This window comes from Diuraphis noxia, unplaced genomic scaffold, assembly GCF_037042655.1.
Source record: "Diuraphis noxia isolate RWA-SAM2 unplaced genomic scaffold, SU_Dnox_SAM2 contig0001, whole genome shotgun sequence".
Lineage (NCBI taxonomy): Eukaryota > Metazoa > Arthropoda > Insecta > Hemiptera > Aphididae > Diuraphis > Diuraphis noxia.
In genome coordinates, this window is record NW_028301711.1 from 47,256,084 (window position 1) to 47,269,775 (window position 13,692).

Consider the following 13,692-nt stretch of genomic DNA (forward strand, 5'->3'; position numbering starts at 1 on the left):
AGGTATAGTAAGAAAATAGGTGGATGGCAAAATTGTATGTGGAGGTGTTATGGGTAAAATTTAAGACTTTAGCGCCACACTGCTTTATAATATTGTTATGAACATTGAACTCAATAATAATAAATAGTTATTGTATGATTTAATGAATGTGAATCACTTATGTTTATGGTCCTCTTAGATCATAATATTAACCATAGATTAACTATTGTCCCTATAGTTTGAGGTGTATAATATTAGAGATAAGCCTCTGTTTTTGATGAGTAACAAGTTGCACATGCGCAAAAAGAGAAATGTCGCATATTTATCCATTGGAATTGATAATACTATGCATCATGTACATTAATATGCGGAGGTCTGCTGCACGTATGTCAAAGTCTAAGTCAAATACAATGGCTCCGTGGCTCTGTCCTTATAATTATGTGCGTCACTGCGTCAAATAATTGTTTACACCACGGTTTAAGATATATATATATATATATATTATATATATCTTAAACCGTGGTTTACACTTTACACGGGCGATATGGGCATGACTCGTTCATGGTAGATAATAAAATACGACCCAAGATGATCCTCGTTTACGGACAGCGTTAGCTGATAAGCGCAAACTCAAAGAATGATAATGGACATCAATGATTTTTTTTTTATATTTTTTGATTTTTTTTTTTCGATTTTCTAACGTCATAGTATATTAATTTCTTAGTATTATATTACAGATAATGATGAGAGAGACGTGAGCTGCGCATAAAATTAAAAATTATATGATGGCAGTAGAAGGAATAATTGAATAATACTTATTATAGTATTAGTTAAAAATAAAAATGCTAAAAAGACGCAGGCCTCAAGGGTCTATGACGTGAGTCGTTGTTTGACCTATGGAATATCTATTCCAGCGTTTCCCAACCTTTTTCCTTCGCGGCACCCTAATCCCAACCCATATTTAGCCGCGGCACACTTGTCACTGAGTTATATAATATGTATACATATTTTTTTTATAGCAGACTTTCATCTTATTAAATATTAATACCAAAGTAGTTGTATATCAGTATAATATTACTAGCAAACAGTTTAAAATGGTAAGATAGGAAAAAATATTATTATAATTATCCTAAATATTTAATTTATTGAAATGTAAAAACAAGATACATTACAATCACAGCAGACAACAAACGACTAACTGACTAATATTTTAAATTATTTAATAAGAAATAGTGAACAATATCCCCGATAAGAGAATCGTTAAAACTATTTTAACCAATTACCGAAATTTTACGTAAACGTTTATCAATATTCGTGAAATTTCGCGGCACACCAATTTGCCGTGGCACACCGGTTGTGAAACCCTGATCTATTCTGTATACCAAACACAGTTAGAGTTTAGAACATCGGTGGTCAACTTGAAGACGTCCAAGAATCACATGGATAATTAAAATGATCTTAAAAGCCAAAATATTTATAAACATTTTATAATTTTTAAAATTTTATCATTAATAAGTAAATATTGGTTTTTTCTTTAAATAAGAGGCGAGCTGTAATTTGGCCACCCCGGGTCTATAATATAGATAGGTAAGATAGAAACTAGAAAGATTATGAAATAGAAAAGTACGCTTGTCTGAAAATGAAAGAGATGTAAGATTTTCAAGAAGAAGAATCGATACGCATAACGTATGGAGTATCGATCGATAATAATACGTATAGGTACCGAATCGTATCGAAGTTTAAGTCCGATACAGGTTGATACGAATCGCTAATATATTGAACGTGTAACTTCTTGAACACTTAAAATAAAACCGATACGTATTGATACATTACAATTTCTTCCTTTAAAATCTTGATGTTATCGTAATATCGTTACACTACTATTAGTAAGCCTTACCGTTAGCGGTGTCAGTCAACGGTATTAAAATAAGATCAGAAAAATTAATATTGATTATTCACCATCCGGAATGCTAACCAGAACTACTTATTTTCGTAGGTATTGCGTCATTAATTTATTACAATAATATCGAAGCTGCAATACAGGCACCCGTCATGATAAATACTAATAAGTCGTGGAAATGTTTTATATTCTAGTTTCAAATCTATGGGATGTAGAGAGCACACCTCCTGCTCAAACCTCAAACGTTTCAGATCTTAAAATCCATGACTACAATATAGGTACCACCAAGATAATAATATAATACAGTTTTTTTATAATTTGTTGTAAAATTTGTAGATTACCTATATATTTAATCTATACACTTTTCACCAGCATTAGATACACTCATAGGCGTGCGCAGAGTTTCAAGTCAAGGGCAGCGAATATTTTTACCGGCCCATACATGGGTATTAAGTTAACATTTTTAAGCTCAAAATCAAAATTTAAGTTTTGACCTTTAAATAAAAATATTTTAAACAATAATCATTGGTTAATCATAGATTGTTTTTGGCTCAACACCGGTTTACCATCATATCAAAATAAAAAATACATCAAATATCAATAACACATTATTCTTTATTATTATAATACGGTTATATAAGTATTATATATATTATGTTATGTTATTATTATATAGTAATAGTTCGGCCCATACAAATATATTCAAACCGTCCAGGAGCTAAGGGGCAGCAAGAGCTCACCTTACTGCCCCTGTGCGCACGCCTATGGATACACTTTCCTTTTCTGGCCAACGGCAGCTTACGCAGTCTCTGTACTTTGCAGCATGCCCGTTGAAACTAAAAAGTCGTTTGTGTTATTGAACGATAGGTATTCAGATATCCTATTGGATTTTATAAACCGATTGGTATGAATCTATGATTTAAACACCAAGGTAAGATAATAACTTATTGACGGTCGTATCATTTGGTATAGTGTTTACACAATAAAACGTGCCAGTGTTCAGTAATCAGTTAATCACTAATAATAATTTGATAATATGGGTAAGCGAGTGACGTAGGCACGGATTTGAATCAAATCTGAACTTTTGCGGTCGTATCATATTGTTGTTTATATTATCATGGCTATCAGCTGGTATTTACCTATATTTTCTCAAGAACCATAAATTCGTGTAAATATCATTAAATTATTAATATTACAATTTATAATATACACTGCTCTAACGCCTCTAACTCATACATACTATAATATTATTATGTTGCCATAAGCTAACTTTGTCACAGAAAGAGAGTCAATACGTATTGCACGATTGTGTAATATTATAATGGACCTGAATACGTCCTGATTACCCGATGACGTGTATGCTATCCTTTTGTTTTAATGTTGTTATCTCTGTTGTTAAATTATTATCTCTTCCTCTTGCTGTAGACTGTAGTTAATTTATGTGTATAAAATATAGTTCCTATCACCCATATTGTGGCCAAGTTGTATGCTATCTTTTTTTAACATTGTTATCAGTCCATTTCCCGTCTATGGTAAATATTATATGGGTAAATATATACATATATATCTGTGGTAAATATAAATAATATAATATTAAATACCGTCAGATCTCTATACTATATTATTACAACACTCAAGCACGTAGTTATGTCTATACTCGTTGATATTAAGAGGACTTGATGATGCTCACATCTGTTGTCTCCGTCTTACAAGTGTGTAATATGGCAAACTTTACGCTCAGCATATCATGTTTAGCTCCGTTAGTTTAAAAATTAGTATGAATCGACCTCAAATTTAAAGGTATGAATATTATTTAAACGACCTCATGGATTTTTATCATATTTTAATTTTGAAACCAGTTTTAAGTAATTTAAGATATGGAAAAAATTTACAATTTTATAATATTTATAACTCACTTCAAAATTAAAACATAGTAAAAATCACATGAGGTTGTCTAAATAATGTTCTTACCTTTAAATTTTATAAAAGGTCAATTCACTCTAATTTTTAAACTAACGGAGCTAAATGTGATCTGCTGAGCGTAAAGTTTGTTATATTAAACACTTGTAAGACAGTGACAACACATACAGGTATCACGTCCACTTAATTATAATATGAATAACCGCATTTGTATCTTCTACGACCAATAACCATACACTTTGAGCCACCACGATGGATAAAGATATCTACTAAGGAGCAGTGACTTAAGTTTAACTTAATTTGTGATGGTGCTGAGGAATTTTTGCAAAACTTTCTTTTCTCAATTAAAACAATACCTATCCAAAACATTTTTTTCATAGAATACATTATGAAAATCATTTAATACTTACTTTATTTAAAAACTAGTACTCCATAATGCGTTATAGTTATACATTAATATTTTCTTTAAAATTCATATTTCACACAATTTAATGTGCAAACTTATAGTCTCTGCATCTTTTCATTTGTATCTGATACTCAAACTACTGTCGAATCCATCAAAATGACTTGGTCAATATTGGTAAGTTGCCTTTTTGAAAAGTTGTATTATTGCTAACTTAGCAGTTCTTTAACTTACCATTATAATAACACAGTATTACTTATTGTGTATTTGTGTTGTTATATTATATTCATGTTTTAAATAATGCTACAAAACTTCATGAGTAGGACATATGGATTTCTGAAAATATAGAACAATAATTTTATGCCATGGCAAGCACTAGATACCTAAAGTGGTGGTTAGTGGGTCACATTTACACAGACCAATTTACGCTACTGCTATAGTCAATAGAGGTTCTCACTCGCACATAAGGTTTTGAGCAATAAAGAAACTAACTTTTGAACAAGAGTGTCAAGAAAAAGCAGATGAAACAAATGTTACAGTTAACAATGGTATAAGTTATGACTTATGTTGGCTTATATGATTTTTATACTGTGCATATCTTTAGAGTCGAGTTAATAGCTACTTTGTCTTTTGAAACTCATATCAGGATTTTATTAAAAAGGTATTTTCTTAACTGTGAACCCGTAGAAATCGGTTAGAGTTAATAAGATAAAAGGTATACCCAAGTGACAACTCAAACAAAAATAATTCTTAACACCATGGGCCCTGAGCTTTTAAGCGATCCTAAGCTTTAATATTTTATTAATATAAATAATAATGATGTACTTATTATAGGAAAATACTTGTATTATATTCATTGAATATTAAATGGTTAGTACCATATTAATAAATAATAATAACATATGGCATGACTAAACATTAGTATTATAATTGCATGAAAAATAATAATAAACTGGATATATTTTATGAACTTGAACTATTATAATCACTAAATATTGAATAAATACTAAATCATATTACATAACTATAAATACTTATGATCTACAAAATATATATTAGACATACATTTTTGATAATTTATTTCTTACATACTATTGATAATTAGTTCATAGTTTTTATTTTTATTTTTTTAGTTAATGTTCTTAATACCCAAGTAATAATTAAAATAAGTATTAACTTCTTACAATTACAAAATACAAAATGTATTAATGTATATTGCTATTGTTTGCAATATAACTTTTGGCACATAATTTTACTTTTACATACAGTAAAATGTCATATTTAAGTTAATGATTAAAAATGTATTTACTTATCATTATTATTAGGTATAAAACTTTGTGTACAATCTTAAAATCAAGTACAATAAGAATTACAACAAAATATATATTTAACGAGAGGGTGTTGTTACTAGGAATAAACTTATTGAAAAGACAAGTGTTATTATTATGCCTGGTAATTCATTTTTTTCTCAATTCATATTTATTTCTAATAAGTTATGAGAATTTGATATAGTTAAAAGAACTTTGCTTTAAAAATATTTATTACCTTTTATAATGATTAATAACACTAACAAATATTAAACAATTAAATACAACAATATGTCTATTTTAAATAAATAAAATTCATCATATTATCACACTTAAAAGTTAAAATTAAAAATAATGAATCATATTTATCACAAATATGTTTTTTACTTAGGGATTCAATTAATTTTTTATAAATAATTTATTTATTTGTTATGAAAATAAATAACAAGTATTTGAAATGTATGGTATTTTTATTCATATATGGGTACTTGAAAATTGAATATTATTTGGACAAAATATACAAAATTTAATATTATAATAAAATAAGCACAAACTGCAAGTATATTTTAGGAAAGTTTTACTCAAATTTTGGTTTTTATAACTCAAATTTATTTTTATTTGAAAGCATCTTTTTTTTATTGGATAACAAAAATATGTTGAGTGAATATATAAAACTTAATAAAAAAAAATTATTTTAAATAAATATTTTTTTATTAGTAAAAAAATCATCAATAATTAAAAACCATTAATATGCTGATCTCAATGTTTGATTAAAATATTAAACTCGTAATGTAGGTAAACAAATGTAATAGTGTCTGATAATATTAAGGAGTACTCACTCCATAATCATGTCTAGTTCTTTTGATACCTGAATTAGAAGTACATTTAAACAAATTTCTATTGTTTAATTGACTTGTTCGAACAAAATCAATAACTGTATAATCTGGAATTTCTTTTTTGGGAGGAAGTGGTGGCAACTCATTTTTACTGTTTTTAGGTTTAAAAACAGCAATTTCAACTTCAGTATAAGTTACTTCTTCCTTAGGAGATACAAAAGAGTTACCATAATCATTATTATCCACCAACTCATCATTATTTTTGTTAACGTTCAGCATATTTTCATAAATAGCACAGTATGCATTTTCAGGATTTAGCTCAAGGTATGGAGATTCATCGTTTGACTCATCGCGGTTTCTTTGTCCACTAAATCTGACCTCATCATAAACATCTTCTTCATATTGATCTGTTTTTGGACGTGATAAGCCAGAATAGAAATGCACTTCAGAAGACATATCTTCAGCCATGTTTTTCTGATTTGAAATCTAAAATAAAAATGTTTTCTTCATTAAAATTTATCAGTAGATGTGACATATATCTATTTATTCTTTTTAATAAGGAAAGAAGTTTAATAATTTGTATTAGGTTTGTATAAAAAACGATTGTAATGCCAAACATTGACATCTTTAATTTGTTCGTTATATCGAATTAAATTGATTTCCACTTAAAAATCACCATTGCACAATAATATCATTCATATAAAACTGAATATCACAAACTTTTTTCTATTCCGCTTGAGATTTGACATTATGAGATTACTGTAGTGCTTTTATTTTAACAATTTTAAATTTGTAAATTATAATTTTTCATATGTACCCGCTGAACCTAACCGAATATTATAATTTATACATATTAAGTATAGTAAATATTTAAGGAGTCTAGTGCTGATTATTCAAACATTTTAGAAAATTAATACATATTTTATTTATTAATACAGCAAATGACAAACTTTTTTATCAATATTTTCTTATGGGTCCCGAGAAATATTTAATACTTACCTATTATGTTTTATTTCATTATTTGTCTTTATTTTTGTTCTATGAAGCTTTATTATTTAAAATTTAAATCTACAAAATGAGAATAAAACTAGTAAAGTTTATTGAAAAATAACAAAAACGTAGCTCTGAGGATCAATTGTGGAGTACAGTTCAGGAACCGTTGTATTTGTAGTTATAATAAAATATTAGTATCTATTCTACATTATCCCAAGGTAAACCCTTACCTACTTTCCCTTCCCGAAAAAGGCATCCCTATTGTACAAGCAGTGCATGGGAATGTTTAGGTAAGTATATGGTATATAGTGTATACCCTAGCATAGTAGCTCCAGTTTACTGATTTAGGGATTTAGTATATTATACCATATACAATTATTAGGTAGAAAATATGAAGGTATACGCACATAATCTAAACTAACCTGTAGTTTCCGTTTGATAGTATTGAAAATTTTATCAGCATCTTTGCTTCTAAATGCAAATATTCCTTGACCGTAGGGAGACAAACGACCAGCCTCGAAGCAAAACATAAAATCCTCATATCCGTAGCGTCTAATTGTGCTCAGTGGACATAAAATGCTTGATTTTTCACCTGTATAATGCATTATCAAATCGGTGTCAGTGATTTCAATCTGACCATGATTTATTTCATTACCACTGTAATCTATATTTGTAACCTGTAAGATATTATTGTTCAACAGTTATTCATTTTCATAAAAATATTCGATTATTTGTGTGTAGGTGACACGCCAAAAAAATGATATAAAAATAAACTAATGAAATTATTATACCAATAATTGTCAATACTCACTTTGAATATAGTCGAAGTACTGTCGGTCGAACCAACTTTCCTCTTGCTGGATACACAACCCATTTTTATATGCTTAGGTGTATAATAACCTAATATATATAAAAAAAATAAAGAATATGATGTACCGATATATTGTGAGAATATCGACGGAGGGTCTGTAATGGATGGATAGACGATCAGTAACTGAAAAACCAAATTCAGTGTAGTTGGAAACGGGACCGTATGGAGGATCAAAGTACCGAACGGAGCGCGGGATCGCTCGATAGTGAAATACTACTGTAGCAGCAGCTGTGAGATGGTTACACACCGAGAACTGGAAGGTCAACATCTGAGTTCAGGCAGGGTGCGCTGGGGGTTATCATTTTAGTCCTCACTCCTCACAATGTTTTTATGTTTAATCTTATTGACCGCCAGATAAACGGACGATCGTCTAAAATACATTTGTATTCTATTTTGCATTTGTGTGTATAATAATAATATAAATAACACACTAACACAGTAAATAATGAATTATAAAAACACGGGTAACTTCTATATGTTGATGTGTACCGTATACCTACGCATTATAACAATAATAATAATAAAAAAAAAAAACCCCCAATAAGCACTGTATACCTACGACAATATATATAGGTACTATACTTAAGTATAAGTGTATAACGTACATGCACCTTATTGGAAGGTTGAGTTGCAGGTAGATTAAACCGATATTAAATTTTTGGTAGATGTGCTTGTATATCTTCTTTTGTTGAGGGCTGCGGACACGGTCCGAATGCTAAAGTGGTGAGCAAGGATCGGTTTTGTATCTAAAACGATTATATTATTGTCATGTCCTGTGTTTGCCCATACACGGTTAGATAGCAGGTATCATGAATAACACACAGTCCACACTTCCCTATGCACAGCGGGTGTGCGACCCAAAGGACACTGCTCCGCACACGAGTTTGTCCAAAAATACTTAGGATCAATTGTTTACCCCATAACAATTGCAGTATACGATCTCTAAACAATAATATCTGTTCCCCGAGTATGACACTTCAACCGCATATCGTCTGGCCTGTTGTATATTTAACAATAAATTTTGTTGAAATCGATCCCAAACTTAACACAACGGCCGACATTAACATATTTACCCAAAGCAATATTTTGAAACAGTTTTATGATAAACTATTTGGTACAGTCATTACACCCATTACAACTATAGCCATTGCTTTTACGATGTGTTTTCTTTTTTTCATAAGTTATAACTTACAATTTCTTTTGTTTGGATAAAGTGGGTACCTGGTGTACCTACCTACCCACCAATTAACAATGGCCGTATGTCAATTTCGCCTGCACCATACATTAAATAAGAATTTAATTTTTCTCTTTCCTCCTTTTCAATACTACCTAGCTGTTTTAAAAAATGTTTTCGTGTTTTCATTTTATTATTCTAAAAATAACGCTGAAATTCTAAATTCAAAATTTAATGACTATAAGACTACCGATTAGTATTTAGATAGATAACTTTATTTATCTCTTATTATAATTACCAGCAACGACACAATATATATATATATATTAGTTTCAAAATTCTCTACACAAAAGATTGAATAATTATTATTGATAAAATTGTAATTAGGGAGAATAATAAGAAAAACATCACTCTTAGATTTCTTGTAATTAATATATTAAAGTATGTTATTATTATTATAGTGATGCGTTATTATTCGTTGATTGACGTTCATTATAGATAAATAGTGAATATTTATTGAAAAGTTATCATTATAATAATAATTTACTAATTTAATATTAATATTTGATGCAATTATTATTACTAGAAGAAAACTTATCAAAAACTCGAGAGTTATGTAACACCTAAAATTGTCTACTGAACAATAAAATAAATTTTAATTTTATTGTAGAGAGTTTTACAAGTAATGAAGTACTAAAATAGCTATTTATTAATTTTTAATCATAATGAATACTAAAATAGTTCTTTTTTACTTAGGATAGGGTAATATTTTAAGCACGACTTCCCTTTTTATGCTCAAGCTATATCATACATTTTAATTCTATTTTTTTGAAATTTTTAACTCAATCTGAAGACCATATTTTCGAATATTTATAAGAATTGTACCTAGGTTCCTATACTATATAAATAATATATATACCTAATTCAGTACAATAAAAGACTTTAAATAATGTACTTTGTAAAATATGGTTTTTAATTATTATTATAAGGAATCTAAATATAAAATTAGTTTACTAACCAGTGACCTTATATTTTAAAATAACAATAATTTTATTGCCATCCCCTCTAACCATTAACTTAAATGTACAGGTAATGAGTTGGTTGGCAAAAGTTGGGGATTTAAAATGATTAGTGCGCAGTTCGCAAAAATATAATTTAAAAGAAGTTCTACAATTTAAATGTCAAAAATATAATTTTTTTTTCATATTTTTTAACCTTATAACATTTAATCAAAATAATATTAGTTTTATATAATATGAATGTTATTGTATAGTTTTTTTTTTTAGAATATAATTTTTGTGTCGAAAATGCCGTCGCGTTCATTATATTCAAAGTTTATTTTTAATTTAATTCATGTATTTATTAAATATTCACTATATTTACCACTCAATAAAATATTTTGTATGTTTCATATTTTATGTTTTGTCAATCTAATGTCAAAAGACAGTTATTTCGATTAATCCGATTAAAAAAATTTAGAAAAAAATTATTTGTTTAAAAACTTCTCGTGATTCTCCAAATAAGATATACTATGAATCAAACATTTTTTTCATGCGCTAACCCAGCGGTTCCCAACCTTTTTAGTTTCGCGGACCACTAATTTTGTGAAAAAATTATTTGAGGCCCACCAGTAGCATACCTATATACGTTTTTATAAAATTATAATATATATTATATACATATATACATGCATATATAGTTATTAGGAATAAAAAATTAAAAAAAAAACATTTTCATTACAAAAAAACTTAATTATATTACCTATATATATATATAATATTTAATATTATACCTATGGCTCGCGGCCCAGTTCCATGCTGCTCAGGGCCCACAAGTGGGCCTAGCGGCTAACATAATCATAAATCATAATTATATAGTCCTCAATCAAGTTATAGATTTTTATTTTGTAGTTTTATAAAAATATATTCATGACGATCGTATACAACAGTAGGTATTAAATATTAATTTATCGTGTATTGTAGGCTATAAATTAATTTATAAACAGCATCAGGGGTGAATATATACAATTTCAAAATGTACAATTATAAATATTTTTTTTATGATTTGAAACCCAATGAATAAGGTATATAAAATAACATACTATATGGAGTAAATTTAAATATTTGTGTTTTATATTGATGATATCATAGGTCAAAAGTACAAATATACGCTGTACAATTTAGTGCCAACAGCTAGCTTATAATAGGTAGGCAGGTAAAAAAGTCACTGAATTATATCAGTACTTAATACAGTAACTAAATAGTATTATATCTACAATATAATTATATGTATTTGTTTTGTTTATATTGGAAATAATGCCGAAGTAAAAACACATCATAAGTATAAAAAAGGGATGTTCGGTGTTAAAAGTATATTATTATTAATAGGTACATTAATAATATTTAATTTATGTTTCAATTAGTACTAATAAGTTTGGGACCGCCGCCCATTTAATATAATATATATGTAGCACTACATTACCTATATTCAATAGGCTTAGTGGCCCTGACTGAAAACTATACGGTCCGAACTAACGTTTAATCTTATTACTTCCTGACCTTATGGTTTTATAAAATCCACCTGTAGCATTATATTTCCATCAAATGGAACTAAAATGATTTTCATCCTGTTTTTTAATAACATGTCACTTTTTTTCAAATAAATTGCTATTTGTCTGGTTTTATAGTTCAATAACTAATAAGGTCAACAATATTAATATTATCTTCGATTCTTATTTTTCATGAACTTATATTCATTCATAATGCTATATATATTGCGAATAATAATCACGTACAGTACTATCATTATAGTGCAGGTGTTTTATTAATATTACGTGGGCTATAAATTTGAAGGGCTGAGAAACAAAAGCACCCCGAGTATAAAATGTTATAAAGTGCAGTACCCTTATAAATATAAGGGTATTATATATATATTATTATATATTATTATATTATATTATTATGCAGTACCCTTACTAATACCTGTTATATAAAGACAAATCAGTCTTATAAGTTGTGATTAATTATGAGGGAAAATGTCATAGATTGCAGCTAGGTGTTTAAAATTTTAATCTGACCCTTTCTAAATATACAAATAATTGTAAACTCCTAAAACGTGTAAATACATTACAAAAATTGAAAAGAAGAAATTGGTAGTATATAATACATATTATTATGTGTACTTCATCTTAAAAGGCAAATTGAAAACCATGTTCTGTAAAAACATTCCCCTTGTTTTTAACAGTTAAATGAGTTTATTAGTCATACATTTTTGAATCATTTCTGAATATTAAATTATGAATAAAAAAGTATGACATTCAAAAATTTTAAAAATTTCAATGATTTCGTACTGATAAAATAGACGCCCACTATGGATAGAAACCTATACTTGATATATAAACCATCATTACAATAATAATTGTAATTTGAGAAGAAAAATATGTGAACTTGATGAGACAAACACATATCAAAATTCATTTTATTTGTGGCAACTGTATTATTATAAAATCAATTCATCTTGGCGTCTCGGGTACAGACGTCTACGGGCGTCCGATATTGCACACAGTGGACGTGGCAGGGTTGAAAAAACTTTCTGAGTGCGGGACGGTCGTCATATTGATCGGTGGCCCACTTTCTCATATGATGCGAGTTGAAGGATACGTAACGCGCGTCACGTCCGGCCGAGTACTTTCCGCCGGTCCCTCCGGCAAAGGTCCCTCTACCACCGGTACCACCATCAACAACACCGCCAACGGTACCAACACCACCGACCATAAGTTGATGCGACGACTGCGAAATGGCGCCACTGCCTTGACGATGGACGTTGTTCTGTAGAAAATTTGTTGGCCGCAGCGGGCATGGCCGGCTAGGATAGCAAGTGGCCGCCGGATATGTTAAACATAGTGGCCGGTCAGCCATACACTTTAGTCGCTCGCATTCATGTTGCATTCCGTCGTTCCTGGTACACTTGCAACCGACGATCAGTCGGCCACCCCGGAATTCAAACCGATCAAACTCGGCGGTCGGCCGGTTTCTGTCACACTTCGTTTTATTTTTCGACATAGTTTTGTTTACGCGCTTCCGCCGTACCGTAATTTATAGTATAATAGTAATTTTGATCAAACCTTTTGACTGAAAAAAACATTTTCAAAATATAATCTGAAAAACGATTGCCGTTAGGTATTATTATTAATGTGATTTATTCATTAATGCGTTTCAAGAATGGGGTCACAGAATTAGTATAATAGGTCGAATTGGATTTAAATTTCGCAAAGTTAATTTAACAAACCTACGAGGGGATATGAGAAAAT

The 13,692-nt window shown here is 29.1% G+C and overlaps 2 protein-coding genes across 2 annotated transcripts; both read right to left on the bottom strand.

Moving 5' to 3' along the window:
• Positions 1-6,333: 6,333 nt before the first annotated feature.
• Positions 6,334-8,420, bottom strand: LOC107171109 (uncharacterized). The gene is made up of 3 exons (XM_015521340.2): positions 8,150-8,420; positions 7,761-8,015; positions 6,334-6,831 (listed from the first exon to the last, which is right to left on the bottom strand). The coding sequence occupies exons 1-3, from the start codon at positions 8,210-8,212 to the stop codon at positions 6,334-6,336; spliced, it is 816 nt and encodes a 271-aa protein (XP_015376826.2). The 5' UTR covers positions 8,213-8,420.
• Positions 8,421-12,889: 4,469 nt separating this feature from the next.
• LOC107161425 (uncharacterized) lies at positions 12,890-13,444 on the bottom strand. The gene has a single exon (XM_015507830.1). It carries the CDS (start codon positions 13,442-13,444, stop codon positions 12,890-12,892), a length of 555 nt encoding a protein of 184 aa, XP_015363316.1.
• Positions 13,445-13,692: the final 248 nt, after the last annotated feature.

Bases quoted from the DNA above. Each gene is read 5' to 3' on its own strand.
- LOC107171109 (XM_015521340.2), bottom strand. From the start codon at position 8,212: ATGGGTTGTGTATCCAGCAAGAGGAAAGTTGGTTCGACCGACAGTACT. The intron at 8,016-8,149 runs GTGAGTATTGAC...AATATCTTACAG, and splicing joins GTACTTCGACTATATTCAAA to GTTACAAATATAGATTACAG. The intron at 6,832-7,760 runs GTTAGTTTAGAT...TTTTTATTTTAG, and splicing joins CTATCAAACGGAAACTACAG to ATTTCAAATCAGAAAAACAT.
- LOC107161425 (XM_015507830.1), bottom strand. From the start codon at position 13,444: ATGTCGAAAAATAAAACGAAGTGTGACAGAAACCGGCCGACCGCCGAG.